The sequence below is a fragment of the Emydura macquarii genome, unplaced genomic scaffold (assembly GCF_026122565.2).
Source record: "Emydura macquarii macquarii isolate MOO-44397 ecotype Brisbane River unplaced genomic scaffold, CSIRO-AGI_Emac_v2 contig_2924, whole genome shotgun sequence".
Classification (NCBI taxonomy): domain Eukaryota; kingdom Metazoa; phylum Chordata; order Testudines; family Chelidae; genus Emydura; species Emydura macquarii.
Genome location: NW_027133061.1, coordinates 1,353,805 through 1,379,468, shown reverse-complemented (window position 1 = coordinate 1,379,468; position 25,664 = coordinate 1,353,805). Strand labels below are relative to the sequence as shown.

At 50.7% G+C, this 25,664-nt stretch overlaps 2 protein-coding genes across 4 annotated transcripts; one reads left to right on the top strand and one right to left on the bottom strand.

The window, feature by feature from the left end:
* Positions 1–1,375: 1,375 nt before the first annotated feature.
* LAMTOR2 (late endosomal/lysosomal adaptor, MAPK and MTOR activator 2) lies at positions 1,376–6,129 on the bottom strand. The gene is made up of 5 exons (XM_067569461.1): positions 6,060–6,129; positions 4,346–4,438; positions 3,200–3,362; positions 2,311–2,400; positions 1,376–1,668 (listed from the first exon to the last, which is right to left on the bottom strand). Exons 1-5 carry the CDS (start codon positions 6,071–6,073, stop codon positions 1,612–1,614), a joined length of 417 nt encoding a protein of 138 aa, XP_067425562.1. The 5' UTR covers positions 6,074–6,129; the 3' UTR covers positions 1,376–1,611.
* Positions 6,130–7,712: 1,583 nt separating this feature from the next.
* On the top strand, positions 7,713–22,597 carry UBQLN4 (ubiquilin 4). 3 transcript variants are annotated; one of them, XM_067569442.1, is made up of 11 exons: positions 7,713–7,877; positions 9,468–9,619; positions 14,238–14,455; positions 14,858–15,120; positions 16,547–16,705; positions 17,226–17,451; positions 17,999–18,138; positions 18,935–19,018; positions 19,401–19,516; positions 20,178–20,355; positions 21,665–22,597. In XM_067569442.1, exons 1-11 carry the CDS (start codon positions 7,713–7,715, stop codon positions 21,815–21,817), a joined length of 1,854 nt encoding a protein of 617 aa, XP_067425543.1. In that variant the 3' UTR covers positions 21,818–22,597. The 3 variants fall into 3 exon arrangements, with proteins under 3 accessions (XP_067425543.1, XP_067425544.1, XP_067425545.1); XM_067569443.1 differs by lacking the exon at positions 7,713–7,877 and adding an exon at positions 8,303–8,655; XM_067569444.1 differs by lacking the exons at positions 7,713–7,877; positions 16,547–16,705 and adding an exon at positions 8,303–8,655.
* Positions 22,598–25,664: the final 3,067 nt, after the last annotated feature.

Genomic DNA, 25,664 nt, shown 5'->3' with positions numbered 1-25,664 from the left:
GCTGGTATCTCCAAATAGCAGACGCTCCGATTCCACTTCTGCTGGAAGTTACATGGCTATAAATCCGGAGTGATGCCAGTGACTTGCTCCAGATTCACACCAGTGTTATTGGGAGCAGAATCTGGCCCGTGTTTTCTGTTAGAAAATGAAAGTGGCATTCCTTATCCTCTGCTGCCCTCATGTGAGCAACAGAAGGAAAAACTAAATCTCGCAGCAAACCTGGTGTTAGTATGGGCAAAGCTAAGTTAAGGATCCAACCAAGTGGGAGTGGGAAAGCAGTCTAGGCTCCAGGCAGCTGTATCCTGCACCTTATTAAAAAACAACCAACCTAACACCAAGATCAGGGGGATATTATCTGAGATGGAGGCTGCTGCTATCTGCCCCATTGGCTGAGCCCAGCTATTCCGTCCAGGCACTGCCCTGGCTAGAGAATGCCTCGAGGTGTGTGTGTGTTGACAGGCTTCAGATATTACACCCCTCATCCACACAGCACTGACCCATCCATCAGTCTCTGGCTTAGGGACACAGCTGTTGGAGCCCAGCCTATGTTTAGATCAGGCCTTCAGTATGAGACGTTTGCCCTTGTTTACACATCAGAGAAGGAGGGTGTAGGTTAGCGCTGGTTGGGAGTTCTCAAAATCACAACACACCCCTTTTCTCAAAGACAAATTGTGGGAAAAGGTTGATTTGGACAAAACTCATTTCATAAGAATTTTGAGGAGCGTTTCAGAGGGGTCAAGATGCCCCATTTTGGCTTTTTTTTTTTTTTTTTTTTTAAATGAAAAGATGTGTTTGACTCAAAGTGATGGTCACAAAAGGAGTAAAAAAAATAAAAGGTTGAAGTAAACAAAAAATGTTGCTGTTTCCCCAACGGATGTTTGTCTTGGGATTTTTCAGTTCACAGCAATTTTCAAGATTTTAACTCTTCCATCCCAGTTTGGGCTGGGGAAAGTTGAGAGTAGGATGGGAAAACGGTCTGTCACCCAGCTCTAGTATAGATCCATGCACCTTTCCTTTTCCTAACCCCTCCTCCCCACACACCTTCCACCTCTTTTTAACCTCTCGAGGCTGGTCTATACTGAAGTGAGCTACATTTTTTTTCCACACTACCCAGCTACATTGCTCAGGGGTGTGAAAAATCCCCACTCCTTGAGCGACGTCATTAAGGCAACCTGATCCCCGGTGCAGACCGGGCCAGGTCAACCTAGCTCCCGTCTCTTGAGGAGGTGGAGTGCCTGTGCTGACAGGAGACCCCCGTTTGTCGGCGTAGGTCGTGTCTACACTGAAGTGCTGCAGCTGTTGCGTTTCCAGGGTAGACAAGCCCTTGGGTGAAAGCCCACAGGGCCCCGTCACTCTTAAAGAGTCAAAATGGGACTCAAGTGTCAAATACGCCATTTTATTTTTCTTTTTACCATATGAAAAGCTTGCTCCAAGCATCCTCCACTGCCGCCAGGTAGTTTTCAGTGCGATGCCAAAGCCTGGACTGCCCATGGAACAAGCCACATGCTCATATCACAGGTTCTCCATCATAAGAGCTTTCGGGGGAAGGGTTCTCGGCCCTGGCGCCACGACGGCCTCAGTCCTCCTTCGCCCTGCCCCGCTGTAGTTTGCTCAGGATGCAGCTACTTGCGTGAGGGGTTCTTCCAGGTACTGGACAAGGGCCTGTGCCTGCGAACAGATCGTTATTCAGCACAGTGAGACGAGCATTAGTGGACAGCATGCCACGCTCAGCCTGGACTACAGCAGAACTGCTGCTCCTCCAGAATGCACCCTCTCAACCCTCCCTACTAAGCGGGAGTGAAATATTGTCCCAATTTTACAGTGGGGAAACCAAGGCAAGCAGCCTGCCTGTGGGCACAGTGGCACAGGATTGGGACTGTTGTGCTAGGTGCTGTACAAAACAGCAAAGACAACCCAGGCCCTGCCATGAAGTCACACAGCTTTCGTAGACCATTATAAATTCTGCACTATACACCACGGATCCCACTTTCATGAAGCTCTGGTAGTTTACAGGGGCCTTAAAGTGTAAGTGTAATTTGTTCCCAATTTTAGACTCCCCTTGCTAGAATAAGGTTATGGAGCCTTTGGGTAAAATGAAAAAAAAGAGGCCCCTTGGTTCCCCAAAACCCCGTCTAGGTTGCCCCCATCAAACACCACTCTGCAAAACACAAAATAACCCCCCAGACACCAGTGAAAGATCCGCTTATCCTATGCAGATTTCACTAACCCACTTTTCAAAGTGCAGCTACACAGCCTGCTGCCAGCAGCCCCTGCCCTCCCCTCCAACATTACCAGTCAGCTCTGCATCACCTTGGCTTTCAGCATCCCAAATCCAACAGTTTCTTTTGCATACATGCACAGCAAGAGATTCGCCACCCGGGTGATAGCAACACGACCCTCCTGCAAGGGGGAAGAAAAGTGCAACTGATTGCTAGGTTTGCAGAATTCTGCACTAGACCTTCTCCTCCCAATGTCCCTAGGTGGCGTAGAACAGACATGTTGACGTTCTGCTCTTACAGTCAAGACACTGGGGATCCAAATCTCCACTGGGAAGGCAGCGTGGTGGAGTGGGCTGGGATTCAGGAGACCTGGATTCTCTGTCCAGTTCTGCCACTGACTTACCGGGGGATGTTGGAAAGTCACCTAGTTTCTGTGCCTCAACTTCCCACCTGTTGGACTGGCGACTGACCTCCTTAGAGATCTACTGATGACAGGGAGCTAGGTGCTATCTTCCTACTGCCCATCACAAGGTGGTCAAATCAAGTGTGCACCGGTATCCAATCGGCCTGTCCAGTCACACTTGAAAGTCTAGGCCAATCTTAAAAAGCAAGTGTGCGTGCATTGAGGAGGGGGGAGGGGGAAGAAATGGCTACCTTCCTGAAGTTTTGGCTTTAGATAACTTGCCTTCCTATAGCACCTGCCATTATAGGATTTTTGGAGCCCTTAATTTTAACCCCATCCCCATGGGGCAGCTATTCCTTGTTTTACACATGAGGAAACAGAAGCAGAGAGAGGCAGTCGCCCAATGTCAGAGCTAGGAACAGGAATGTGGAGTCCTGTGTTCCAATTCCACACTTGTTTCAGGGATCGATGGGTTAAACCAGGAAGAGCAGAGGTAGGCAGTAGCATTTCACTCCTGCAGAGAACCTCAGCTTTCCCTATGGGAAGGCATCCACCCCTTCCCCCCAGCCAGATGTACCATGCAGTCCATAAGGATGAATTTCAGATTGTCCTCATTGAAAGCCTGGTGACCGTTCTTGTCATAGGCCACCCAAATGTTGCTGGCGATGGCCGCGGTGACCCTGGCATCTGTGTCTCCATAACCAGAATAGGCGAGCAGAGAACCCTCATTGTTCAGAAGCCTATAAAGGAGAGAAGAGGAGAATTTGAGCCAAATGCCTGCAGCTCCCAGGGTTTTATGCCGCTTCTGCTTCGACGTGGACTTTGTTCATAGGGGTTTCTATGATGCTCAGCACCATAGGACTCGATCAGACAGATCATGCATTGACCCTCTGAGGCAGGTCTCATCCTCATTTTACAGAGGAGGAATCTGAGGCCCAAGGTGAAGTGACATGTCCAAGGTCACACTCCCCATGGCAGAGCTTTTCCTTTACCCACCAAACCATCCTTCCTTCGTAGCAGGGGTGCTCTTTTTCCATGGGTGCTGCTACTAGGAAGAGGGATCAAGGAGAAATGGACTCTCCCCCCCAGTTTTTTACTGTATGGGATACTGCTTTCAATACAACCACTGCACTTGTGCAATCCCAGGATCCGACACCCCAAGTTCTCATAGGGTTGCAACTCTGCCCTCACTCAGAAACACTCCGTAGCGGGTTTCTGTGGGAAGGGGCACGTTAGACGCTGGATCTACACAGATCCAACTGTTAGTCGTAGCTGCCCCCGTGCAAACCCACAGCACAGAGAGACCTAAGCAAGGAACACAGACTACTCTTGTGCAAGGAAACCGAGGTGCATTGCAACGGCGTCCCTCTCCCAAGCGCCTGGAAGGGGAGAATACTAGTAATCTGTTCTCCAAGTCCCGGTCCACCCTTCCCCACAGGGCCTTTTGGAGGGAGCCCTGACCTGTCCCCTTTACCCTCATCCACCCCTACTGCCTTTGGGGGAGGGGGAAAACCCACAGACTATTCCTTACTAGGGTGCAGTGTGCTGACCCCTCCTCCTCGGAGATCAGTTCAGCTGTACCGCCCAATTCCTCCGGTGGGGGACACCGAGATGGGAGGGGAAGACCCTTTGGAGCATTAATCCTTAATGGGACAACTGATCTGGCCCCCCTGATCCATACCCAGCCACCACCCCACACGCTCTCCCTCTCCCCCATACTCACAGGGTACTCTGGACCCCTCCAGTGTTGGCCTGGCTCAGGACCTGGGTAAGGGCTTTGGGGCGCAGCATGGTAGCAACAGACCCTCTTTCCTCCCTGCAGTGGTGGAAAAAAGATACACAGCTCAGAGAGAGAGATCCTCCCGCTTCCCCATCAGCTGATCAACTCGTGCGGGGGGGGGGGGGATGACCTCAGCCCAGAGCTTGCTGGGAGTTGTAGTTCCTTTCCAGTTCTTTTGCATAGGCAAGTCCATGCAGAAGGCCATGGTATTTCATAGATTTCGGTGTAGTTCTCTTTATAGGTTACATGCACACAGCTTGTGCTACACCCCAAAGGAGCCCACGCCTGAGCAGTTCATACAGCAGTATGTGACCTTCTGTAAGTACACTGCGAGCAACAAAGGGTAGCATTCACAGACAAACAAGCTACAGACATACAGTTAACGCTGCCATTGCGGAGGCAACTCACACTATGTGGGATTTGGGTTTTTGTTTTGTTTTTTTTTTTAAAAACAGCCCCAGCTCATGGAGTGAGGTGAATCTCAGCTTTAATTAAAACAAAGTTTCTAGCCTTCATGGTTTCAGTATTGCAAACCCCAAAGAGAGAAAGAGAGAGAGAAAGACAGTTCTTTTTATTTGCTTCCTAAAGGCTCAAAACCCAGGTCACATTTTCAACGTTTCCTCCAAAACTATGAGATCTATATCGATGTGTGGTTCTCACACGACTCCAGGAGACACCAGATTATGATGAGGCATGCGATTTAAAAAAAAAAAAAAAACCAAAAAAAAAACCAAAACACCACAATTTGGCAACACTGCAGAGAAAAGCTTGAAAGCATGACATCTAAAGACTCAGGGGAAAAAAGCAAATAAACATATTTTTGGAAGCTCTGTGATTTTTTAAGCCAACCTCATGGGTTTTTTTTTTTGGGAGCCTGACCCATGATTTTGATCATTTAGGAGGGGACACTGCTGCCTCAGTGTCATTTTCCCCCACTGCTGTCCCATTGATGCAGACCTTTCCCAACTACTACCCCAGGTCCTCCAAAACCCTGGCAACCCAGTGCAAGAAAAAACAGGCTGGCTGAGTTAACTGGCAAACAGTTACAACTTTTGTCTTCTTAGCGCTGCGCTATTTAACAGTGGAGAATTCTGGATCTATGCAAGGGCAGCTCTCAGCCTATGACACAGAGCTAATGCAGCAGGTTACGGACGGCCCACATTTCCTGCAAAAATGCAGTGGGTATTGCAGTTTTCACTCCACCACTCTGACCGCAAGAGGACAATAAATATGCAGTTGCTCTCCTCCACACCCGGTCAGGTTGCCAGATGAGCACACATCCCATTTTGCACCCAAAGGGGGGAACCTTTTTGTTTTCAAAAAGCAGAAGAGTTCAGCTGGGCTGGACACAGGCAAATACAGAGTAACACGCAAGATCCCCAGTGATGGACCAAGACTCCCTCATACTAAGGACTGTACAAGACAGTCCCTGCCCTAAAAAACTTATAGCTAAGATTTATTTACGTTATAAATATCGTAGCAGAAGCTAGCCACTTTGACAAAATCTGCCCCTCATTTGGGGTGGGGAGGATTAGCCTCACACAATCAAACTCTGCTGTAGCTGCATTGGCCCCACAGTATAGCTACACCTGTAGCACTGATACCCTCTCAAAAAATCAGATAACTCAGTAAATCACTTTTACACACAACTACTTACATTAAGACACTCATGTTCTATGCAAGTGCTACAATCACCATCCTCCTGCTTTAGCTTTCCTTGGGAGCACCTCACACCTGTGCTTTTTATAGCAGCTTTGCACCAGCAAGCCTGTGTGGGAGGAGCCTTTGAACCCTCCCTCTGACAGACTTTATACAATTAGATTGGGACTTGGACACCCACCTTCAGCTCCCTGCTCTGCCATAGATTTCCGGTGTGACTTTGTGCAAATCATTTAATCTTTCTATGCCTGTTCCCCATGTGTAAAAACTGGGGACAACTGCACTGCCTGCCTTACAGGGGGTTATTTAGAGGATAAATATACTATAGATTGGGAGGGACTCAGATACTAAGGCAATGGAGACCGTATAAGTACCTTAGATAGATGCACACATTGGACGAAACAGCTGGGCCTGTCTTTATCTGCACCAGGCCAACTGCCCCTTTGTTGCTGATGCCATGATTGAAATATGGGTACTAACTTTGCTGTGGCACACAGGTCCTAACAGGGCAATTTGTATTTCTCTGTGTTTTTGTTGCCATCTCAGCAAACCTACAGGAGGGCTGGATCCTGCATAATAATAGAATTGTATCAGTAGCTGATATCCCTAGGTCTTGCCCACAGCAGCAGACTGCATAGCTGAAACTAGCCACCCGTGCAGCTCTGGACACGGACGCTGTACTGTAGACAGGGCTCTCGCCACACTTCATGCAGACCTTTCCTCCTCTCACTCCAGAGGCCCATTCCCAGCTGGCAGTCATTCAGAACTGTCCTTTCCTATCTGTTCCTCCCCAGCTGCCATGGAACCCTGTGATCCCGACATTCCGTCCCCAGCTACCCCGGAACCCTGTGATCCCGACATTCCATCCCCAGCTACCCTGGAATCCTGTGATCCCAACATTCCATCCCCAGCTACCCCGGAACCCTGTGATCCCAGCATTCCATCCCCAGCTACCCCGGAACCCTGTGATCCCGGCATTCCGTCCCCAGCTACCCCGGAACCCTGTGATCCCAGCATTCCATCCCCAGCTACCCCGGAACCCTGTGATCCCAGCATTCCATCCCCAGCTACCCTGGAACCCTGTGATCCCAGCATTCTATCCCCAACTACCCCGGAACCCTTTGATCCTGACATTCCATTGCTTCTCCTGTTAAAGGGACATTCTGTTGGCTGCTGGAATAGGAACTCAATGGAAAGAACCCCACATCGCCTACCCCACCCCCGCCCCAGTTACCCTCTCCTGTCCTCCCCTCTATGGTTCCCCCAGCCTGCACAGTGAGTCAACCCCTCCCCCCCCCCGCAGTTTCCACTCCGCTCTGAGACATCCGTGGCTCTCCCAGCACTGCAGTTCTCTCCCTGGTCCACCTCCACGTCGGGCTCCCTCCCCTGCCCCTGCTGAGATCACGCCCACGGCCACGGTCCGCCCCCACCTCCCCGCACGGGGTTCTCGCTCTAGTCTGACTCCCCTCCCCACGTTCTCTCCCGAGCCCGCCTCCCCAGGTTGCAGTTCCCCGCCGGGCCGCGTGGGGGCGGTGTGAGCCGGGCTCTCTCCCCCGCCGCGGCCGGGCGCCGCTCTCCCCACGCCGGCTGCCCGCGCCCCGGCCCCGCGGGGGGGAGGCAGTGCCAGTGGCTGGCTGGGCGGGCGGCGAAGATGGCGGAGCTGAGCGGCGGCAGCGGCGGCGGCCCGGGCCCCGGCCCCGGCGGGGAGGGCGAGGCGGAGCTGGGCGGCCCCGGGGGGCTCCTCATCCGGGTCACGGTGAAGACCCCCAAGGACAAGGAGGAGATCGTCATCGGGGACGGCGCCTCCGTGCGGGAGGTGGGGCCGGGCCGGGCGTGGGGCCGGGCCGGGCCGCGTGTATGGGGGGGGCCGGGCCGGGGACTCTGGGCCGGGGGGATTGCCTGTGGGGGGTGGGGCTTAGGCGAGCGGGGGGGGTGGGCCGGAGAGGAGGGGGGCGGGGGACAGATCCCTGGGGGGAGGGTGAAGGGCTCGGGGCTGTGAGGCTGGGGGGACCCGGGGTACGTGAAAGGGCTGCCGGGGTCTGGCTCTGGAGGGGGGAGGGGTGGACAGGAGCGAAGGGGGGTGGGGGGGTGAGACGCTGGTTGTGGGGGCTTGTCATCTGGTAGCCAGCGGGGCCCAGGGAGCAGGCGGGGGGCCGGGCTGGGGGGTGGCGGGGAGCAGCTGGGGGCAGGAGTGAGCTGGGCGGGGCTCGGAGGAGAGGGGCTGGGGGCTGGGCTGGGATTTAGGGCACGAAGTGCAGGTTGCAAAGGGGTTTAAAAGGGACGTGGCTACCAGGGCGAAGGATCAGCGGCAGCCCGGGCTCTGCTGTAGGCGACCGAGCGTACAGAGCCGTGGGTGGGATGGTTGTAGCAGAGTCCTTGAGTGTTAGAATTAGACACGTCTGGTCCCTTTGACACCCCCGGTCCCCAGCATTCAATTCCTAGCCGCCCCTAGGAAATACCCTTTCCCTTGCGAGGTCTTCCCATAGTCTGTGGCTACTAAAAGCAAAGCTGGGGAATGACCACTAGCTGAATGAGCTTATTGCAGAGGATAATTCAACCCGATCCCAAAGAGCAGTGTCAGACAGTGGACTATGGTAAGGCATGCTGAAAAAAGAATATGACGGTAGAAGATAGACCTAGGAAAGACTTCATTTAGTCTGTTTCTCCTGGCGAATGCAGCATGGTTCCCTGTTTTCTAGAGTTTTGCCCTGGTTTAAAATCACTCAGTTGCTTTATCAAATTCAAATGAGTAGAGACGAAAAAGGTTGCAGACATTCAGAGGATAAACAGTGTCTTTGGATGAGATCTAAAAGGGACAACTGATCTGACGTTGTTAGCCCTCGTTTCTGTTTGAGGTAATTGCACTTGTGGCTTCCCACCTCTCCACCCCAAGCCCGACCTGTACTTCCCAAGTGAATACAGGATTCTTATCCCTGTTAAACAGCTTAGACATCCCATCCCAGCAGTTGGTGAGTGAACTGATACCTCTTTGGCATCCTTCAGGAGGAGACGTTATGGAAATGTCAGCTGTTCGCACTGTCTGTGAAGGGAGCATGATGTTCTGTTGCAGACACTTAAACAGACATTTTAAAATTGTTGCTTTCAGTCCTTTGCCTTCAAAAAAGAATTAGATAAGTTCATGGAGGATAGGTCCATCAATGGCTATTAGTCGAGATGATCAGGGATGCAACCCCATGCTCTGAGTGTCCTAAGCCTCTAACTGCCAGAAGCTGTGAGTGGACAAACGGGGTGGATCACTTGATAATTGCCCTGTTCTGTCCGTTCCCTCTGAAGTATCTGGCATTGGCCGCTGTCGGAAGACAATATAGTGGGTTAGATGGACCATTGGTATGACCAAGAATGGCTGTTTTTATGTTCTTAAATCGCCTTGTTGTCTGTTTTCCAGTTCAAAGAAGAGATTTCCAGGCGGTTTAAAGCCAAACAGGATCAGCTGGTTCTGATCTTTGCTGGAAAGATCCTGAAGGATGGAGACACTTTGAATCAACATGGGATCAAAGATGGGCTGACTGTGCATTTGGTCATTAAGACCCCACAGAAGTAAGAAATCGTTCCTTCCTGGTGCTGTCAGAAATTTACTTTGTGAACAAAGTCTGTTAGAATGGCAATATTTTGTCCAGTGGCTAAAGCAGCATACTGGGAGACAAAACTCCTGGGTTTTATTTCTGGTTCTGTGGTGATGCTTAATCTAATCTTTAGAGAAAGGGAACTGGGATTAGGACTCCTGGGTTCTGTTCCCCTTTCTTCCTCTGCTTTGCCATGTGACCACAGTATGAGTCACTTAACCTGGTTTTGTCTCATTTTAACCATCTGTAAAATGGTTATTACTACGACTTGGGATTTGATCTTTCATCGCTATAATTGTAATGTGGAGCTCTTTTCAGAGAATTTACAGACATCGGTGAATACTTGCACCAACCCAGGGAAGTAGGTGTCACCCCCATTTTACAGATGGGCAGACTGACAGAGGTTAAATGATTTTCCTAAAGCCAGGCGTAATGTCAGTGTTTTTGCTAGACTAGACCCAACTCGTGTTCTCTAATCTTTCGTTCACTCTGTCTCAAGTGCTTTGAGGTGCATTGATGAAAGACATGCAGTGAGTACAAAGTGTTATCTACAGTATATAGTGGCAGTTTGGGCAACTAAGAAACATATATCAGATGCCACCAAGATGAGATTTTTCTGTATTACGATCAAAGTAAATGTCCTAGACCTCAAATGGTTCCAGGAGCAGTGGTTTCATTTTTGACGTGAACGTGTGTCGTTGATTTCTAAATGCCCTTTGCAACAATTTCATGGGCTCCCAGTGCTGCCTGAGCAGCATGTGCTGGTGATCAAACAGGGCTGCATCTCCTTCTGAAGCGCCATTGCCCCCTTGGGAGTCCTTACTCACTGGCTTATTAATGATCAGTGTTTTCTGTGGGTATTGTCAGCCGCTGCAGAAGGCACGTATACTAAATTCTGCATATCTGTGTAGCATGGTACGTTGATGCCGTTAACTGTTGTCTTTACAGCGCTCACAACATCTGGCCTGTCATTCATTTTATTCTGTATGATGGTCATTGGGCAGGGTGCTAATGTGCTTATCGTAAACGTTACCGCTTCTTCCTGTGCTGAGAGACTCAAGTGACTTCTAGCCATCTACCTCTTCCTTCCTTCCTTCCTTTTTTTTTTTTAAACTTCCTATTTCCCATCTGCTTTGCTTCCTCCTGTGTCCTCCTTCCCCTGGTTTCCAGTAGGAGTCAACTGAGTCTGTAAAGTGCTTGGGGACTAAAAGGTGCTATGTCAATGTACAGTATTATTAGTAAAAACACACACCTGACTCTTCCTACCTTCCCAGCAGCCTTGAGCTTGCTACCTGGGGAGTTATGGTAGCTGGAGCTAGCGTCTAGCTCTGGTACTGCTTGGTCTCTGAATCCAGCGTCTTACAGCAGCTCTGGTTCAGCAGCTTTTGTTTGAATGGCAGGATATGGGATGCCTAATAACAGAGGTAGATGGCGGTAAAGGGAGCTCTTGGAGAACTCAGAAAGTTTATCTCTGAGTTAGCTGCTCAGTTGTGCATTCTTTACAAGACAATGGCTGTCTCTGCAAGTTTTAAGCCTCTGACCTCTAGAAGGGGGCTGAGTCCAGATTACCCTTTCCTGGTCTGATCACTCCCCTCCATCATTCTCAAATGTTTCCAGAATATTTTTGTCTTAAAAAAAAGAGAGAGAGAGAGAGAAATCTGCATTCATTTTTGCTCAGCTCAGGAATTGAAAAGCTCATCAGGTTAGAAGCACTTATCCGCAGTTTATTTCCGGTAACGGGGGGTGGGGGTTTTTTGCGGAGGATGTGTGAGGATGTTAAGCCATCACTGGGATTAAGTGTCCACCTTGCTGAAAGGTGGCCCAAGTAGCGATCCACATGTTTGAGTCATTTTCCAGCATACCCTGTAGAAGTGCAAGGCCGAGCCAGCTGGAAATCTAGTCAATTTAAGGAAGTTCAAAGTAGTTTCAGGTTTGGCCCTGCATCCCCTTTCTGATTTTTGTACTTTTGTGGATTTTCCTATTTATAGGATGTTTCTTTCTCCTGTTACTGTGAAAGACCCAAACAAAGAGGGGAAACTGACTAGACGTAAATCACTGTCAAATGCGAAAGGTTAAAGCTGAAGCAGTAGTGAATCCTTTCTCCCTTCCCAGCCCCCCGATCTTGTAGTTATAACCCTAGTCCTGCAAACTCTTGTGCATCTTAACTGTAGCCTTGACTTCAGCAGGACCGCTCCTGTGCTTAAAGTTAAACACACGTATAAGTGTTTGTGTAATCCACTGGTGAGTGTATGTTCCAGGTTCCCTTTTGTGCCAATCCACAGAGGATGTGGGTTGTTATAGCCCCATGCTTACAGAGCTTTTCCTCTTTAGCTCAAACTGTAGCAACTCGTGCTTTTAGCTCTGGTGGTCCCTGTCGCATTTGCAGGATGGGGGGTGTAGATATCTTTAGGTGCTGCTTATAACCAGCGTAGTAGGTTTAAGAGAAAATCAGAGAGTGCAAGTTAACTGTGTCTAGTTAGCAATCAAAACACTGGTAAATAAACAGTGTAATATTCAACATTAAAGTTTGTAACTTGTTAAACCAAAACTGGAAACAAACTAGACCATTTAATAGGAGAGACCTTGTCAGAATTCAATGTAGATATTAAAAACATTCTTTCATTGATAACGTCAGTTATTGAATCTGAAATGATTTTTAAATTTAACGTCCGTGACACATTTGTTTTTGCTCAGCTTACTGAATGAACATGAGTTAATTATGCTTGTTTGTAGTCCATTTTCAGGTGAAGTGTCTCATGCACTAGCCCAGTGTTGCAATGTTGGGGTTGCAAACACACACAGTGTTGCAATGTTGGGGTTGCAAACAAATTCATAAGAATTTAAAAAGAGAATCATGGGGGGAAATATCCTGGTTCTAAGGTACCAGTTCAGGTTGGCTCTAGAATTTGTGATGCCACTGATGAGACGGGGACCAGTTCAGATCAATTCATGTGCCCACAGCTCGGCACCCAGTGACCATGCCAATGAAGACCAAAAGTCAGTATCTTCAATGCAGAGCTATTGTTTATGGAAAAGCAGGTATCACAGACAAATAGAAAGGACTATACAATGCCTCTCCTTAGTAAGCCTCAGTTTCCCAAGCATAAAACCCTCAGTAACTATGCTGGCCCCACACAATATCCTGATTGGTAAGCAAAGCGTGATAGCTACCACTCCTAGGTGACGACTGTCTCTTCCTCCTTCAGGTTCCCTCAGGTCCTTGGTCTATTTTCTGAGTCCCTCGTAGTGGGGTCTTGGCTATCCCGAGGCCCTCTGATCTATGATCCCTCAGAGCAGGGTCTAGGTTCCCTGAAACCCTCGGGTCTTAATCCTTCTTCTGCCGACAGTATCACTGGCCCTCTTGCATATACGAGATATAGATAGAAAAAGCTAGATACCATGTGATCTTCTCAGCACTTATACCCTCTTCCCAAAGAAGTCACTTGTCCCCAAAATATGCTTTGCCAGCGAATTATGTGGCGTACTCCAATTAATTCATCATTTGGGAGGGGCTGCAGGGGTTGGCTGATATTCACTTATCGGAGACTTCTCCTCTCCAGGCACCTAATGTCACATCATTCTGTAGGGTCAGTTGACCCAGGTCAGCTCGCCCCCGGTTCGCCATTGCACACCTCCACGTGTACACACCAGGCGAACTGGCCATTGGCTGACCATGACCATTGGGCTTCTACATCAGCATAGCTGCTCACCCAGGGTCTGGACAAACATTTGTGACATGTTGATGCCAAGGGCAAGTTTGCCTTTTCAGTGACTTTCCACAGTCTAGTGCTCTGAGGCCCTGCTCCCAGAATCCTCTCGCACTCAGGCTCACCAAACGTGTCCATTGTGATACTATCGAGTGATTCAGCACCGTCCCAACAGCCACATCTGCAAATGTGTGTTCAAAACAGCTGTATTTTATACTCCGACCAAAATGAATTTTTCTGGGAATAGATGGTCTTGTAGATGAGGCCACGGCCAGGAGCTAAGTGACTTGAGTTCCGTTCCCCACACTGACAGAGACTCACTGTGTGACCTTGTGGGCGAAGATACTCCCACCGTTCCCTGCCTCAGTTTTCCCATCTACAAAGTGGGGATACTTATCTACCTCCCAGGAGTGCTGTGTAGCTAAATTGCTAGCAATATACATTGCGAGGCACAGATGGAAGGCATTACAGAAAAGCAAATGTTGATAATTATTTGCCCCATGCAGTAAGCATGGTTTAACCTGCTGAGCTTTCTAATGAGGCAGCAGGAGACTTACCCTGTAGCAACGAGTTCATTCCAAGCAGGAATTATTGAGGCAAATAGCTGAGCATGATTCAAGAAGGGGATAGACATAATTCAGAATAAGACTAGTTCCTCCATTACACCGGCCAGGCTGTTGTACATCATGGCAGATGCCTTGTCACCAGCGGTGTGTGCGCGTGTGGGGATCTGAAAGAACACGCCCGCGCCCGTCCTGGGTGGAAGCATGCAGAGTCGATGGCCCATTGAGCTGACGTGGGTGTTCCAGAGTTCCTCTTATGAGCTGCAGGTGGTGCTGTTTAGACTCCTGAGCCCCGGGTGCGACCCATCTGTTTTGTTTGTAGGGTTCAGGACCCTGCCGCTGCTTCTGTTTCTGCCCCTGCCACGCCAGCTGCCACGGCCGTCCCCTCTACAACCCCTTCCTCTCCCGCGGCGCCACCCCAGCCTTCCACATCCAGCAGCGCCGTCTCTGATGCTGGAAGCAGCAGCAGGCGGAGCAGCGGAGCGGGGACCACGGCAGGTGCCGGAGATGGAGCACCCAGCAACGCTACATCCATCCTCTGTAGGTGACACCTTCAGTTTCTTTCTGCTTCTTGGCATCCCAGTGCTTATTCTGTGAAGGGAGAGTTGCTTAGTGGTTAAAACAAGGGCCCAGGACTTCTGGGACCTATTCTTGACTCTGCCACTTGCTGGGTGACCTGGGGCAAATCACTTCCCCATTCTGTGCCTCAATGTCCCCTTCTGTAAAATGGGGCTAATAGTACTGCCCTGCTTTATAAAGCCCTTTGAGGTCTGTGGATAAAAAGCTGTCCGTCCGAGATGGCTATGACAGAACTGAGGGTGGTAGTATTAGCAGTCATCGGGTTGGAGTGTATACAGTTCAGACAACCCCCTTGCTTTCCAGCTGCAAACAGCTGCACTGACTGGCATGCGTCTCTCTCTCCGTGTCTTGTTCCCTCTTCAGCTGGCTTTGGGGGCATCAGTGGGCTTGGCAGCCTCGGGATGGGCTCCGCCAATTTCATGGAGCTCCAGCAGCAGATGCAGCGGCAGCTGATGTCCAACCCGGAGATGCTCTCGCAGATCATGGAGAACCCCCTAGTGCAGAACATGATGTCCAACCCCGACCTCATGAGACAGATGATCATGGCCAATCCCCAGATGCAGCAGTTGATGGAGCGAAACCCTGAGATAAGCCACATGCTGAACAACCCTGAACTCATGAGACAGGTGGGTGAGAGAGTTTACACCTGGGGAGCCCGTTTCGGGTGCCTCTGAGATTGTTAGCGTGGACTTGCTAGCTCCTCGCTTCTCTGTGCTCCCTCAGCATCAGTGTCCGTTCCGAAAAGGGAGCAAGTGGATTCCGGATCTGGTTGATTCAGAGATCAGGTACCTTACCTACCTGCTGCAGGCTCCTCCCAGACACACAGCGGTCTGTGTGTCAACACGTGCGTCTTGTGTGTACCACGATCATGCACCCATGTGCTTCCAATGCTTTTACCCATTTCAGTGCTGCTGAATTGACCACATATACAGGGGCAAAAAGCATCTTCAGAGCAGCCCATGGTACACTATAGAAGGCTAGAGTGTTCCACTGCAGGGACCAGAAGCAAAAGAGGTCACTTTACATAGGAATTAAAGATGGCAGAGAAAGGTCTCGTGTTCCATCTCCCACTGCCAGTGCAGGATTGTTCTCTACAGTGTGTTCTTCAGGGCTCTTTATTTCATTATTATTTTTATTACCGCAGTATATAGGAGCCCCAGTCCTGGATCAGAATCCCCTGGTGCTAGGTGCTGTACACAGAACAAAAAGATGGTCCCTGCCCCAAAGAGCTGATAATCTAAGTATTAGACAAGAGACGGAGTCAGATGGGAGCGCAAGAAAGCAAGGAGAACTCTAGTTTTAAATATGTCCGGTGACAAGACTTCCATCACTTCCCTTGGGAGAAGAGATCTCGTTGTTGGGAAATGTTTCTTGGTATTTGGTCCAGTGTTTCCTATGCCCAGTTTCAGTCCCTTACTCCTAGTCTTACGCTTGCTTGGACCACACTAGCCAGTTCTTAGCTCCCAAACTCCCAGTGAGTTGTCACTGTGCTAGTTGGATTAAACAGGCTTGCGCATGATCTGTGCTTTATGGTTCTTCGAATTGGAGTTGGACATTCCCCACAAAAGCAGAACCTGTCGGAGATCTGGCGCCACAAGATGATTTTATTTTTTACTGAAACTTGAGGGAATTGTTTTCTTGTCAACCTACAGACGGTTTTCCGTCCCGAGGGTGGTAGCTCGGTGTTTGTGCCGAGGTGACTTGATCTTGTATAGAAATACATGATCTTAACCAGCCCCACTGAGATTTTTTTTTTTTTTTAAACAAAGAAGGAAGGCGTAGTTTAGCACTGATAGCAGGGAACTTGGGGGGCTAGGATTCCTGGGTTCCCTTCCTTTGCTGTGCATTACCTTGGACAAATGATTTCCGCTGTTGGTCTGTAAAATGGCTTTAATTATGCTTTTCTCCCAGGGAACCAAGATTTTTTTTTTTTCAGTACTTGGGCACAGAACGGTGGGGTACTGCTGGGCCGTGCTGCCCATTGTTCAGTCCACCGGACTCTCTTGTGGTGCAAATGGGCCTGATTTCCCCAAATTCTTCTCCTTCCCCCAGACAATGGAATTGGCCCGCAACCCCGCCATGATGCAGGAGATGATGCGGAACCAGGACCGAGCTTTGAGTAACCTAGAGAGCATCCCAGGAGGATACAACGCCCTGCGCCGGATGTACACCGACATCCAGGAGCCCATGTTTAGCGCAGCTAGGGAGCAGGTACTGAGCGCGCCTGCTCCAGCTAGGGTAGATTGGTGGGTCTTATCCACTCCTGCCTGCAGGTGCTGATAGAGCTGATTTGCCCAGCTGTCTGTATTGCCTGGTGCAGCTTCCTCAACTGGGAAAATGCACAGTGTGTGTAGCAGGTCCTACTGAACGTGATCTGTGCTCCATGTGTTCCATTAACACCTGCAGAAGGGGAAGGATAGTCCAGGGGTTAAGAACTAGCCTAAGACGTGGGAGACTCAAGTTCAATTCCTTCTTCTGCCACAGACTCCCTGTTTATGATCTTGGGCAAGTCACTTAACCTCTTTGTGCCTCAGTGAAAAATGGGGATAAGAGCACTGCTCTGCCCCACAAGGATGTTGTGAGGCTGAATACATTAAAGATTGTGAAACATTTGGGGCTCTGCTGATGAAAAGCGCTATGTAAGAGCTAGGTATTATTGTGCAATGGTGGGTTTAGCCTGACCCTCTCCTTTAGGGTTGTCTGATTCAGGGATCGCTCTCTATTTCTCTAGTTTGGCAACAATCCTTTTTCATCCTTGGCCGGGAACTCTGACAGCTCCAGCTCCCAGCCTTTACGGACGGAAAATAGAGAACCTTTACCCAACCCCTGGAGTCCCACGCCGCCTGCCTCCCATGCTCAGGTACCCAGCAGCGAAGGGAGTACCGGATCAACGACAACCCAAAGCACACCCACTGTATCCAATCCCTTTGGACTCAACGCTGCCAGCCTGGGGACCGGTACGTACCCAGGAGCAAGGTGCTGGTAACAGAACCACCCAGCTATAGATGGCGTCAGGTGACTTCCAGCATTTGTATGTTTGCTGTAGTAGCTGAGCTCTTCAGATTGGCCATTCTGCCCCTGCAGCAGATTAGAATGGATTATTCTTCGTGTGCCGGACCAAGGGCCGCTTTGGGAGCTCTGGTGCTTTGGGGTTCCCGACGTGCGCAGGATGAGACATGTAGCAGCTCTACGGGGAGCCCACCGAGACAAAGTACTCCCTGCCTGGCTGCTCAGATCAAGATGGAGCACTGCATGCTGGGATCTGTAGTCTCCATGGGCTCCGGCTGTTTAAAATGAGAGAATTTCCATGTGTTGGTCTACTCTTACAAAGACCAGTCGGTGAGAAATGAACAGCAAGATTGCTCAGTGTTGCTGTGTGCTCCATCTTCTGCCAACGCTAAATTCAGCCACAGCCTCCGCCTTCTGTGTTTCGTATTTGATTTTAGCTCCTGGGTAGCCGCGATCCGGCTTGTAAGTTTCTCTCTCTCTCCTATATTGTTGCAGGGATGTTTAACAGCCCTGAGATGCAGGGTCTCCTGCAGCAGATTTCCGAGAACCCCCAGTTGATGCAGAACATGATCTCTGCCCCGTACATGCGCAGTATGATGCAGACTCTTGCCCAGAACCCAGACTTCGCAGCACAGGTAAAAACGTAGCAGCAGCTTCCTCTGTCACAAACTGGCCTTGGGTCCCAGCCCGGGTGCAGACACTTTGCCACCATAGCATGAGGGCTGGGTCATTTTAAGGAAGCAGAGTTCTGATAGTCCAGGCTCGGAGCTCTGTTGTGCTTCTGGGTAGTGTGAGCCCAACCACTGGCCTGAGATCCCTGATGAGTGAAGTCTTCGGCGAGCGTGTACAGCCCGGGCAGTGGGAGGGCAAAGATCCCCCCACGCACCAGCCTGACAGCGTGCCGCCTTCCTGATCCTGGGGGTGGAGAGGGGGAATTCAGATTCCAACGGCCCATTCACTCCTCAGCCCCTCTGCTCGGATTGCCAGCAAAGGGGCTCAGCCAGTGCTGGGGGCCTGCGTGAGTCAGCTGCACCTGCCCTCCATGAACCTGTCTTGAGAGCCACCAACTCTCCTGGGTAACAGCTTCCTGCGGCTGCCATGCTGGGCTGCCCTTGGGCCTGGATCAGGGTGGGGGAGGCTGTGTATCTAAGTAGCAACCCCGGGAGCCGTGCAGTTGTCTCTAAAGGAACTGGGGGTGGGGGGTCTTCACTGAAAAGCTCCCCCATCCCTTCTGTTGGCTGCAGCTCCCATGCGCCTCTGATGGCGGGATCAGGCTGTCTTATGTCAATTCCTGTTGGAAGTGGGGCGTACCAAAGCCACCAGTGGCAAGGGGTGTTAAGGACCCAGCTAACATGTTCTTCGTGGCCTAGTTCGGTAGAAGAGAGTTTAATAACCCCATTGACTCATGCTGCGTGTGCTGTCTCCTGGCAGATGATGGTAAATGTCCCACTCTTTGCCGGGAACCCACAGCTGCAGGAGCAGCTACAGCTTCAGCTCCCCGTCTTTCTGCAGCAGGTGAGGATCCACGCCAGCCCCTTGCTCTGCGCTGGCCGTCCTGGGGTCCAGAACTGTTCCATGGCTTTTGCAGCAGGGGAGACCTTTGGTGCTTCAGGCAAAGACTCACAGGAAGTGCACAGCCCTGTTGGGGGTGGGTTGTGATGCTGAAAGAACAGAGACTTTGGATTGGCAGGTGATGCCACTAAGGCGTAGGGAGCTGAAGGAGAAATGGACCCAGGAACCTACTCTCCTGCTGTAGCTACTAGATCCCTCTGTGTCCCATTGGATGATCCTTTGGGGTTTGTCTTGTCAGGGCCCTCCTGCCTCTAAAGCAGAACTTGGACTGACGGAAGCTCTGGATCTTTGGTAACAGTTGAATCTGACCCTCTCTGTTTCCCAGATGCAGAACCCAGATTCCCTCTCAATGCTGACCAACCCCCGAGCCATGCAGGCCCTTCTCCAGATCCAGCAGGGACTCCAGACGCTGCAAACGGAGGCCCCGGGACTAGTGCCAAGGTAACAAGCCCTTCCTTCATCAGACTCCTGTGGATGTCCAGCCAAAGTCAGACCGGAAAAACCTGTAGTCCCAGTGCAGCTGTGTGCAGGCTCTGGAGAATTAGCTCTTCCTTCTGCCTGCTCACAATCGCTGAAGGCTCCCCCTGCTGCTCTCTTCTGGGAATTACCAGACCCCTATCTGGGCTGCAGTTCAGAAATACTTGATCTCCCCCGATTCACGAAGTTAGCTCTGGGGAAAGGGTTGAGATTGACCGGCCTGGAAATGGGTGAGTACATCGGGGCAAACAACCCTGCCAGCGCCTCTCAGTCCTGCCCTAGGGTGGGGATTCCCTGGATGGGCAAGAGGGGAGTTCAGCTTTCACCACCCTGTTAGTTCTTGTGCTCTCTCCAGAGTGCCAACGATCCCAGTTCTGCGTGACTAGCGATGGCGGTACCTGGACTGGGACCGAGCGGCTCGTTTCAGAGGCCGTGGAACAGCTGTCCCAGGCCAATGGCAGACGGTTGCTTGTGACCTTGGCTGGATTCAAACTGGCAACCGAGCAAGGGCTCCACACCCGCATTACAAGAACGCTTGTATTGTGTAGTCCCAGGGAGACAGGCAGGGGGCGACCGTGCCTTCCGACTAGCCTCTCCGGCAGCCAGCTCTCCACTTTCGTTTCAGCCTCGGTTCCTTTGGAATGCCTCGAATCCCCCCACCCTCTGCAGCAGGAAGCACAATCCCAGAGAACCCCCTGTCCTCCGCTTCGACGCCTGCCAGTGCCTCTCCAGCAGGGGGCAGTAACCCCCAACAGCAGCTCATGCAGCAAATGATCCAGCTGCTGGCCGGAGGAAACTCTCAAGTACGTAATGCACAACCTCATTGTGTCCATGCAGCTGGGTTTCTTCCAGTGCCGTATGGTCTTCAGGGCATCTTGCGGCCGTTGGCATAAGCCAGGTGGGTCATTGGTTCAGCCCAGTATGGCAAGCTGCATGGTAAATATTGTGGGAGGCTAGGAGCCAAACTGCAATGCTCCCTGGGAACGTTGACCCAGTGATGATAATCCCCAGCTCTGATCAGCCATCCGTCTCCAAGCACTTTACAAAAGAGGCCAGGATCATTATCCCCATTTTACAGATGGGGGAAACTGCGGCACAGAGAGGGGCAGTGGCTTGCCCAGGATCACCCAGCAAGTTAGTGGCAAAGCTGGGAATAGAACCCAGATCTCCAGTCCAGTGCCCTATGCACGAGGCCAGTGTTTCTCAACAGCTGGTCCATGGACCAGTGCCGGTCCCTAAGATCTCCCTGACACAGCTTAGGAAGGCAGCAAGCTGGTCCCTGGTACCACAAAGGTTGAGAAACACTGCACTAGGCCACACTGCTCAATACCAAAGCATCGTGCTGGGCGGTGTGGTGCCATCTTTCTGATAAATAAAACGGTTCAGACTGTGGCATCTTTTGCATGAATTGAGGGTCTTAAACCATGATGGTGTTGGTCACATCCCAGCTGGATGCAGCGACTGCCCCTAGCAAGTTTTTCTTGAGCTTGGTATTCCCTATCCAACACTGCCCTATGAAATGTTCCAGCCCAGAGGTGGCTGTGTTTCAGCTGGGGTGAAGAGATTTTAGCATGTATCGATCACTTACCTGCTGATCCTGGGAAGGACCCTGGCCCAGTGACTCAGGCATCAGAAGACGTGGGTTCTACTCCAAATTCTGCCACTCAAGCATCTTTGGAAGGTCACTTCCTCTCTCTCTGCCTCATGGGTGAATTAGGGCGGTATAGTACAAACTTGCCTCTGCCAAAGTGCTTTGAACTCCTCTAATGAAAAGCATCAAATAATTAGCAAGGGTTTGCTCCCCATAGGAAAGGTTTATTTTACCATATATACACCTACCTCTGTCATGGTACTTGCACACTATAGTGATGAGGGTCGTACAAGCCTCTCTCGGTTCTTCATGGATTTTAACTGGGCTGGATCCTCAGCTGCTGTGCAGGAGTACGACTCCATTGCCTTCATTTGAGTGACTCTTGGGAGCTGGCCCCTCGAGTTCAGTGGAGCGACACCTGTTTACACCAGCGGGGCATCTGGCGCTATCTGTGCAGGCCCCGCCAGGAGGTATGGTATTGTCAGTAGCAATCTAAGTTCTTTATTCCCTTCCCCTGGCAGGTGCAGAGTCCTGAAGTGCGATTCCAACAGCAGCTGGAGCAGCTGAACGCAATGGGCTTCATTAACCGGGAGGCCAACCTCCAGGCGCTCATCGCCACTGGTGGAGACATCAACGCAGCTATTGAGAGACTGCTGGGCTCCCAGCCTTCGTAAACTCCGTCATGCTGTCCCACAGTCGTCACACACACACGGGAGACCCGCCATCGGTTTCATGTCCTCTGACAGCTGTCCATGTATTTAAAACAAACAAAAAAAGATACAGCTTCACCCCAACATTCCTACTAAGTTAAGATTTCATGTTGAAATGCTCTTTAACTGGCTTGTGTGTGGATCCCGATTCTCATCAAGTGGCCACAGAGACTTCAGATGTGTATTTTTCCTAAATATGCCCTCTGTGTCTCAGACATTCTTCTCTCTCTAGATGGTAGAGGCGATACTTCTAGTTACTTACCTGAATGATTGTGTTTGAGTAGCTTGATTTTAACTGTACATTATTCCTTCCCATTCCTCCTTCCAGGCAAATATTTAAACCTAGGCAGAGTTTTTTCTCCCCAACATCTTATCAGGAATGGATCAAAAGAGGAACTGAAATGACTTGGATGTTTCTGATGTAAGGGGGACTTAAATTGATTGTAAATTACATTTGCTTTAAGGCCCCAGTATGCTGCCAGAGTGGTGTAAAGGTGCCTTGATGTGATTGAGAATCAGGCCCGTCCTCGTATTTTATTTTATTATTTTCAACCCAAGTTTTGGAAGTAATGTACCCTGCCGAGGGGAGCTTTGGAGAAGCAGGTTTCTGCCCAAGCAGTACAGTGCTCTCACACTGTGGCATTGGGGGGTGTTGGCTCTTGTGTCTCTGCTGTCTGGTTTTTGAAAGTGTAAAAGCAAAATGGAAAAAAAAAAATCTTAAAGATCTTTCTCTCCACTGGCAAATGTTGGAAGTCCTCGTTCTTCTGCGTTTGTACGTATGCTCTCTGATTCAGGAATGCTCAAACCTCATGACCCTTCCACCCCTTTGAGGACCAGCCGGGTAACTACCCAAGAGCCAATGCAGTTATGTTATTTGCATCTACATTTTACCAAAAACAAATGCACACAACCATCTGTCTCCCCTTGCTCCACATATCTTCCTTGATGGCTGCAGTTACTTTTTGGGGCCCTGCGTCCCTTGAGTGACCTGCAGTTGATCAGATTTTGTCCCCCACCTCTGTCCTGCAGGTGGCTGGGTTTGGCGTGACAGTCGGCCTGCCTTTTGGGGCACCTTTGCTTTAGCTGTGGCGAGAAGGTTTCGGACGCTGGCTGAGATGCACCAAGAACCCATGCTGGCAGCTTGGCCGATGTGATGTCAACGGTGTCGTGTTAGAAACCTCCCCTGTACTTTACGTGTGTAGGACACCCACAAATCCCTTATCCGCACCCCTGCGTCATCTCTTTAGCAAGCCCACCTCATGTTTCATTGCATCATTTTACCACCTCCCTCCATTGACCTGATCCAAAGCCTCACCAAAAGCCAGCGGCACTCTTCCCATGGACTTCAGTTGGTTGTGGGTCAGAATATCTGGCAGGAAGCAGAACCACCACCCAAGGAGTTTCTCTCTCCAGGTTTTGTCCCTTCCATCTAGCTTCCTCCAGAGTTCGGGCAGTCCTGAAGAGTACGAGTTGTTGGTCTGTTCCATACACGGCTGAATACTAAATGGCCGAGGACATGTTCACCAGCAGGGCTGCCCTCCATCTCGGGATCTCAAAGCAACCCACTGGGCTGTGTTATGATTGATCACAGGCTGTTGATGTGACCTCCAGCTGTTCAGTAGCTTGGACACCTGCCTGGGCTTTATACTTGGTGGTGGACGTGTATCAAGTTGCCAGTTCTCTTTTGGGGTTGGGGGACGGTGAGTGATCCTGAGCTTTCCCTGTTCCTTTAGTCCCTCTTCGTTAGTCCAATGAGGGATTTCTTGGCATCCTACGTCATTTTGTCAGAGGGTAACTGGAGCAGTGGCTGCTGGGAGAGAGGAAAAAGGAGGTTGGGGGTGTGATGGGAACAGAGACGCTGTCTCACCACAGCTTGTGTACAAGAGACACAGTGTGGACTAGGATTTCGGAGGCCTGGGTTTTAATCCTGAAGCCTAATGATTACATGCAACGCTGTTAACTGTTTCACTGCTGATCTCTTTAACCAGATGATTCTGCTATTGTGCTTATCCAATTAAAGCCAAAAGCCCTAACGGTCTCTGGTTCAGCTGCCAACATCTTTCTAGGCCTCTCCCTAGTTTACCATGGTAAGCTGCAGTGATGTAAATCATGTCTACACAAAGGTCTTTGCAGTGGTACAGCTGCAGTAGTCTAGAATCTGAGTAGGATCAAAGTCTTGGTGTCCTGAAATCCCTAGGCTGTCCAAATTCTGGCAGGGTCAAGCCCAGATTTACATCATTCTATATAGTTAAATTGAGTTCTCTGCAAGTCATTGTGAGGAGGGGCCAGTGCATTACGAATGAAGTGAAAGCAATATGTCTACTCAGTATTTTATTCGACTGCCAGATGTCTCTGCATTCTCCAGGGCAGGGTGGGGGTCGGGGTCCTCTGGCAAACAGAGACATAGCTGGGGTGTATAAGCCACCTGTTGTGTTTGTAGCAGAGCTGATTGGGGACCAGGTCTATAATTTCACTGCAGGGGACAAAATTTAGACAAAAATGAAAATTGTTTGTTTGAAAACAGTTTTGTTTGAATGTTCTTTAAGAAAACCCCCAACATTTAATTGAAAATGTTTCCTGTGGACACTTCTGTTTGGACAAAAGACCGGTTTTTGGCCCTCCCAAAAAAACGTTGCTACAGGACAACTTTTCCACCGGCTTGTGGAATTTTTCTCTAACAGCCCCCTCCTGGGTATAAAGCCAGTGACCCGTCCCACTTTCCCAGGGTTTCGATCTTCACTGCCCAGACGCTCTTTGCTGGTTTAAGTAGAAACCACATTTCGCCCCTTTCACCCTGACTGCAAAATCTGCCATCGCATCAGCAGGAAGCCACCCATTCCCTCACTGCTGGACCAGCAACCAACCTGCCAAAACACAGATAACAGGGCGGCTCGCGATCTCTCTTTGCAGCCCCTGTTTGCCTCCCGTGTTCATTTACCGGCTCTCCTGTTTCTGGTGGCTGCTTTGGCCAGGCTTCCATCCGCCGTGCCCCACTTCCTTCTGCCCAGCCGGTGCCTTTTATTTGTCCATGCAACAGCCCCGCCACAACGCAGTGTGTGTGTGTGTGTGATTTGGCTCGAAGCTGGCGTTGTCCCTTCAGCGACTCAAAGGTTGGTCTTTGGTGGCCGGGGCAGGTTTGCGAGGGGCAAACCCATTTCCTCCACGCGGGGCTGTGGTTGTTAGCAAAGCGCGTGCAGCAGTCTGAGCCGGGGTGCCCGGTTAACATAGATGCGGCCAGGTGCTGGTGGGCGAGCGCTGGAGACTGCAGGGGCTGAATTCTCCATTCCTGGGGGTGGGCAGGGACAGAGGGCAGGGGACGGAAGGTTGTTTTACGCCATCTTTGCGCTCTCACGTCCATGGGCTTTGCGGGGCTCTCCTTGAAACCTAGCACGTTCTGGCCCTCTATGGTCGCTGGGAAACAGAAATAGCCCCAGCACAGGGCACCCTGGCCACACCTGCTTTGCCCCTCGCCCTGGGGCTGGGAGCAGGGAGAGTGCAGAGTCAGCGAGAACACACCACCCCGGGGGGAGATTCTGGGCCTCTTACCCTCACTTTTAGGCCCTTTGCTGCTGCCAGAGGGGCCTGAGTGTAGCTGAGAATCAGACTGTCTGTCCACAGACCACGGCTGTCCCAGGCAGTGGCAATGAAAGCTTTCCCCCACGCCAGCCCATCTTACCCATGACCTCCCTGGGATGAGATGGGATTTCAGTTCCATGGCCCATTCCATCCCAGTCCTCTGCTGAGCCTGCCCGACAAAGTTGCTCCTTAGGGGCGTGGAAGCTTTTCCACTAGGAACCAGGCTGGACTGAGC